Source organism: Urtica dioica, chromosome 7, assembly GCF_054948205.1.
Source record: "Urtica dioica subsp. dioica isolate 48M chromosome 7, U.dioica_male_clone48M_v1_H2, whole genome shotgun sequence".
In the NCBI taxonomy this organism is placed as follows: Eukaryota; Viridiplantae; Streptophyta; class Magnoliopsida; order Rosales; family Urticaceae; genus Urtica; species Urtica dioica.
The window spans coordinates 28803276-28810458 of record NC_142762.1 but is presented as its reverse complement, the minus strand read 5'-3'; the positions used below and the strand labels follow the sequence as shown (position 1 = coordinate 28810458).

General features: G+C 41.4%; 1 protein-coding gene across 1 annotated transcript; it reads right to left on the bottom strand.

Moving 5' to 3' along the window:
• Positions 1-3176: 3176 nt before the first annotated feature.
• On the bottom strand, positions 3177-3587 carry LOC149390680 (uncharacterized). The gene has a single exon (XM_089619831.1). The coding sequence runs from the start codon at positions 3585-3587 to the stop codon at positions 3177-3179; it is 411 nt and encodes a 136-aa protein (XP_089475957.1).
• Positions 3588-7183: the final 3596 nt, after the last annotated feature.

Genomic DNA, 7183 nt, shown 5'->3' with positions numbered 1-7183 from the left:
TATACATATATATTTATATAATATTCGTATCATTAGATGTATAAGTAACATTATACACAAGGAATAAAAATTTGATGTGATGATACTACTACTGTTGATTAAAATTATTATTAATAATAATAAAAAATGTCATACATAAATTTGATTATGAAAGATAAATTCTCAGACTAAACATATATATAATTTAATCTCAAAATATATTACAAAAAAAATTATCGAGCAAAATTAATAGCTAAACTTGAAATATTCGGAACACGTGTAAACAAGCGCAAAACATATATAGCACATAAATATAATTCAAGCTTAAGATATTACGTCATGATGTTAAATTTTTATATGGCTAAACTTCGGGGTTTGACAATCTCATCTACTTATTGAAATTTTTCGTCCCGAAAATTAATATAATGGCTGAGATAGAACATAAAGATTCTTACTTGACAACAATAAGCTTCTAGGAAACGGTCGGGATATCGCAATCTCATATCATCCTCGCGCTCTGAAGTTGCTTCTTCGATTTTATGATTCCACCAAAGTACCTTGACTAATGGAATCACCTTGTTCCTTAGGATCTTTTCTTCATGATCAAGAATTTGTACTGGCTTTTCTTCATACGTCAAGTCTTCGTGTACTTCGATAGGCTCTTGGATTAGCTCATGATTTGGGTCGGGCAGGTACTTTTTGAGCATAGAGACGTGAAACACATTGTGCACCGATGCTAACTCGGGATTCAGAGCTAGACGGTAGGCTACCTTTCCGATTTTTTCTGTGATTTTGAAAGGGCCAATGTACCTTGGGCTCAATTTTCCCTTCTTGCCGAATCTCATCACACCCTTGATAGGTGCTACTTTCAAGAATATGAAGTCTCCTACTTGAAATTCCAGTGGTCGTCTTCTCTTGTCAGCGTAGCTCTTCTGTCGGCTTTGAGCAGTTCCCATTCGATCTCGTATATTTTTGATGGCTTCGGTGGTGTCTCGAATAAAATCTATCTTCTCGAGGCTATTTTCTCCGGATTCGAACCAGTGAATCAGAGATCGACACTTTCTACGATAAAGAGCTTCATATGGGGCGACGCCGACTGAAGCTTGGTAGCTATTGTTGTATGAGAATTCAATAAGTGGTAGCCTCTTATTCCAACTCCCACCAAAATCCATGACATATGCTCGTAGCATATCATCTAAGGTCTGAATAGTCCTTTCGGATTGGCCATCCTTCTGGGGGTGAAAAGCAGTACTGAACTTCAGTTGCGATCCCATAGACTTTTGCACACACCTCCAAAAGTTATAAGTGAAACGACCATCACGGTCTGAGATGATGGACAAAGGAACGCCATGCAGTCTCACTACGTTATTAACGTATAGTTCAGCCAACTTCTCCACGGAGTACGTGACTTTCATCGGTATGAATCTAGCAGATTTGGTCAAACGGTCCACCACTACCCATATAGCATCATAACCCTCATTTGTCTTAGGTAACCCAACCATAAAATCCATTGTGATTTGTTCCCACTTCCAATCAGGAACCTCGATTGGTTGTAATTCTCCAGCTGGTCGTTGATGTTCGGCCTTCACTTTCTGGCATGTAAGGCATTTACCGACAAACTTTGCAACATCGCCCTTCATTCCATTCCACCAAAAGTGTTCTCGAAGGCCTTGATACATCTTCGTGGAGCCTGGGTGGACTGAATAGGGAGTCTCATGTGCTTCGGTCAAAATCTGTCTTCGTAACTCATTTTCGTTGGGTACACAGATCCTTCCATCGAAAAAGAGTACATCATTCTCCGCAAGAGAAAATTTTGACTCCTAACCTTCTAGTGCACTGTCCTTCAGCCTTGACATCTCAGGATCACGTCCTTGCGCTTCTTTGATTCTCTCAAACATATCTGATTTTAAGGTCATGTTGGCTAATCCCCGGGTGACAAATTGAACTTTCATGTTGTTGATTTCGTCAACGAGTTGAGGAGATAATGCATGCATCATCGATAGCCTAGTCTCATGTTTCCTACTTAACGCATCAGCTACCACGTTCGCTTTTTCAGGATGGTAATGGATACCACAATTGCAATCCTTAACCAATTCTAGCCACCTTCTTTGTCTCATGTTCAACTCTTTCTGAGTGAAAATATACTTTAAGCTCTTATGATCGGTAAATATCTCACACTGAACACCATACAAGTAGTGTCTCCAAATCTTAAGGGAAAAAACCACTGCGGATAACTCCAAATCATGAGTAGGATAATTCCTCTCGTGGTTTTTGAGTTGTCGTGACGAATAAGCCACTACTTTGCCATTTTGCATTAACACAGCACCAAGACCTATCTTTGATGCATCGCTGTAGATAGACAAAGGTTCTCCACTTTCAGGGACTATAAGGATTGGAGCGGTGGTGAGTCTTCTCTTCAACTCGCGAAAACTTTGCTCACACTTCTCGGTCCACTCATACTTCTTACCTTTCTTCGTGAGGGCGATTAGTGGAGCAGCTAATGTAGAAAATCCTTCCACAAATCTTCTATAGTAACCTGATAGACCGAGAAAAGTCTTTATCTCTGTCACACTTCGAGGTGGCTTCCAATCATTCATGGATTCTATCTTGGCATGATCAATAGAGATTCTATCTTTAGAAACCACGTGTCCGAGAAAATGCACTTTATCCAACAAAAATTCACACTTCGAGAATTTGGCATACAACTAATGGTGTCTCAGCGTCTGGAGTGCGACTCGCAAGTGACCCTCGTGGTCTTTGGCGCTCTTAGAGTAAATCAGTATGTCATCGATGAAGACAATAACAAACTTATCCAAGACGTCGCTAAAGATCCTATTCATCATGTCCATGAATGCTGCTGGAGCGTTAGTGAGTCCAAAATGCATGACAATGAACTCGTAATGACCATAGTGGGTGCGAAAAGCTGTCTTCGGGATGTCGTCATCCTTCATGCGTAATTGATGGTAGTCGGATCGCAAGTCTATCTTCGAGAAAACCTCCGCTCCCTTGAGTTGGTCAAACATCTCATCAATCCTAGGAAGCGGATACGTGTTCTTGATCGTTACCTTATTGAGCTCTCGGTAGTCAATACACATGCGGAATGACCCATCTTTCTTCTTGACAAATATAACGGGTGTTCCCCATGATGAAAGACTAGGGCGAATAAATCCCTTATCCAACAACTCTTGAAGTTGTGATCATAACTCCTTGAGCTCAGCAAGAGCCATTCGATAGGGTGCTTTGGAAATCGGACCTGTTCCAGATAGCAACTCGATTGCGAAAGAAATCTCACGTTCGGGCGCTAATCCTGGGAGATCGTCAGGAAAAACGTCAACATATTCCCTCACCACTAGCACATCTTGTGGATTTGCTTCGACCTCCTTCGTCTTGTCCACCACCGACGCTAGGTATCCGTGACACCCTTTACTCATCAACCTCTTAGCTTGCGATGCTGACACCATCATCTTTGGTCTCTTGAGTGGTCTTCCTACAAAGGTGAACCTTTTCCCCGTCACCGGTTTGAAGGTTACTCTTTTTCGCCGACAATCGATCACTGCATTATTCTCCACTAAGAAGCCCATTCCCAAGATGGCAACAAAGTCTTTCATTTCTAAGACAATGAAGTCACTCTTTAGCTTTTGTCTACTTATAATTATCGATACATCTTTGAGACAGTATTCCGATAACAACATATCGCCAGATGGTAATGTCGTCCTGAAAACCTTCTTAGTTTTCACTAAACTATAGCCTAATCTCCTAGCCAGTTCTAACGAAATAAAGCAATGCGTAGCACCAGAGTCAAACAATACTAAAGCATCAAGATGAGCTATAGGTATAACGTCTTGAAATTTAAAAGATAATATGTTGCAAATTAGAGTTTTGAGTAGACGCGATGCAGTGTTTAACGGGAATAAAATATCATTAAGAGTCTATGGATAGAAATTTATATAATTAATTTTCTAAACTTTATTTTCATTGATTCAAAATTTAAGTATTAAGTGTTGAGATTAAAGGATTAATTTGCAACATTTAAAGAAATGAAATATTCTTTTGTGGAGGATTGGAGGAAATGGAATTGAAAGGGGTTAAGGGCAATTTTGGGAAAATTCTAAGCCTTATCACTTAGTGAAGTCGGTCTCTCTCTCTTTAGCTGATAAGAACGAAAAAAAAGAAAGAAAAACGCAGAAGAAGGAAAAACGGGAAAGAAGAAATAAGAAGAAAATCGGGGAAGAAAAAAAGAAAGAAAGAAAGGGCGTGAGAGAGAGAGAGAGTCTGAGCATGAGGGAGAGAGAAAGACGGATGCGAGGGTCCGAGGAACAACCACAACGCTGAGGAGAACCCGCGGTGACTCGCCGAGGTCGTGCACGAGGGCCGGCTGGAGTGAGAGCTTCGGCGGAGTAAATCTAAGGTAAGAATCTCGGTTTCTTTCACCCTCAACCTTGGATTTCTAAATTTTGAGGCTCGAGTTTTCGGTTCCAATTATGAAATCAATTTGGGGATTGATTTTAGGGTTTTGCTTCAATCAATTTGGGGCTTTTTTTTGCTCGGTTTTGGTGGGATTTTTGGAGAAGAAGGAATCGCTGCCAGGTTAAATTTGTTCAAGGACTCAAGACTGAAAGTCGTTTAGAGGGTTCACGGAGTAAGTGAACGTCTGGATTCTCGGTTTTAGTGAATGTTCAGGTTCACAGGACGAGCGAACGTCTCGTGGAAGAACGACATAGACGCTTACTCTCGAGGTAGGTTATTATAACCTTTCTCTCCTGATTTTATGGTTTGGCCTCAACTATATATTATTTTCAAAATGAAAATAGTTGTGAACGTGCCACGAAGCCTAAACCGTTCTTAGAAAATGTGGCGGAACTTCATCTCAGGATATCTGATCATGAAGTTGAGAATATTTTCGATATTATACATATATCCCGTATTTGCGAAATAAAATGTTTTGTATATCTTGATAGAGCCGGGAACGTATATATATGAAGCGGATAGTGCAATCGTATATATATAAGGGTGTGGAGAGTGCACCATTCTGATCCGAGGACTGTCACTGGTTATGTTGACAGGGGCTCAGGAAATAGTATACGTTTAAATGGGCGTAGATGCACATTTAAATTCAATTGCATTTATGGCATTTATATTTCTAGCATCAGCATTCTGTCATTTACATTCATGCAATTTACATTCCTGCAAGTTATACTTGTGCGTGTATGGTGATTTACACGTATAAGAATATTATTATACTTGTACGTGTATGGTGATTTACGCGTGACAAGAATATTATTATTATAAAGTAAGTAGTATTTTCGAAAATCTTTTTAAAAATCAAACCATTACTATAGCACCTACTGGGCCCCAGGCTCATCCCTATTTTTTCAAATTTTTCTTATAATCAGGAAGTGAGAAGGAGAATGGTTAGAAAGACCTCGGGATTAAGTGTGGTCGAGAGTTTGAAAGTTTTCGCTGGATAGAATATCAAGTGTCGAAGGTTGGTTTTATTTTCGTTTTCTTTCCTTTATCTTTGGACTTGTAAAGTAAATAACTGAGTATGCAGCGTGGGTTAGTTTTGTAAAGTTTATTACTGTTCAATTATATTCTAATCACACCCCCTTTTTCCCAGGGCGTGACAATAGGAAGCTGACCTGCTACTACATTCGAAGAGCTGGCCAAGGCATCGGCGTTGGTGTAGGCGTAGATACGAGCTTGAGCTGGTGGTGGCATTTGGGTGGATGTAGGTGCTTGCAAACGACCCAAAGAGATTTGTGGCACTTCTAGTGCGGTCGGCATGTAGTTGAGTCGCTCGTTCTTATTCTGAGGCTGGAACTGTCCACTCTGAACAAAATTCGACTTCGGGCAGTCCTTGAGGAAGTGACCCGGCTGACCATACTGGAAAATTTGTTCCCTCTACCTTGACCTTGTTGTTGGCGTTACCTCCATTATCGGAATGACTCCTTTTGTTCCCTCTACCTTGACCTTGCGCTCTGAAGCTTTGATTGTTACGGTTAAATTGGTGGTTACTTGGTTGGTTTGACTTCTTATTGGTGTCGGGACCCTTTTTTGACCTCTATATTCTTTCCGAGCCTTATAAAATTGGGCCCGTTCCTCCTTCACTTGGATAAAGTGATACTCAGCTCGCATGGTACATTCGAGACAATCAGCAACCGTGGTAGGTGGCTGACTTCCACTATCAATTGCTAAAGCCAACTCTGGTCGGAACATGCTCATCATAAGTCTAACCCTTTCGGTCTCTGTCGGAACCAAGTGTGGGCACAGTCTCGCCAATTGGTTGAACTTACTAACCGCCTCAGTCACGGTCATCGAGCCTTGTTTCAGCTCTGCAAACTCCTTCTGTTGAACATTCATTGCCCTCATGTTGAAATACTTCTTGGTGAACTCTTCCAAAAATTCATCCAAAGTCATAGTTCGCACATCCCTCCTTGTTGCCACTGTTTCCCACCAGTAACGTGCGTCTTTCTTCATGACAAATGAGGCACATATGACCTTCTCCTGCTCGGTTATGTTCATGAAGTTGAAGATCATCTTGATCTCTGATATCCATTCATCAGCTACTAACGGGTCGGTTGATCCTTTAAATTCGGGGACTCTCATCCTCCTGAACCTCTCGAAGAGGTCAACAGCAATATTGACTTGACCCATTAGAGGTACACCCTGAGGAACAGCTTGTGCCACCGCATGCATTGGAACATGGGCTGGCGGTGACGGTTGTTCCCCTTCTTCAACCTCTTCATTATCTGGATGAAGTTGGTTCCTCAACTCGTGTATCTCGGCTTCTTGAGCTTTGATACGATGTAGTAAGGTGGTAACTAGAACTGCTAGATCAGATTGGCCACCTGGCTGAGCAGCAGGGGCAGGGCCATGTGGATGTTCTGCTTCTTGTTGTTCGGGGAAAGGGGTAGCCTGAGGGGCATCTTGATTAGGAACCTCAGGGCAACTCTGCCTCTTCCTCTTCCTCGGCCTCGTGCCCTTCCTCTACCACATCCACGAGCAGCAGGGACGTTTTTCATCTAAACTCTTGAAGACATATTCACACTACCAGAAATTTGGCCTCTAACTACTGCAGAACGCCGTAGTAATTTTAAATCCACTACAGTTTACTGACTGTCATCTATTGCACTGGAGTCTTATCTCATTGATTATGACTCCAGTGTTTGGCCGTAGTGTATCTGTTTTATAAGACTATAGTTAA

Excerpts from the sequence above, each read along its gene's own strand:
- LOC149390680 (XM_089619831.1), bottom strand. The coding sequence starts at position 3,587 with ATGAAAGACTTTGTTGCCATCTTGGGAATGGGCTTCTTAGTGGAGAAT.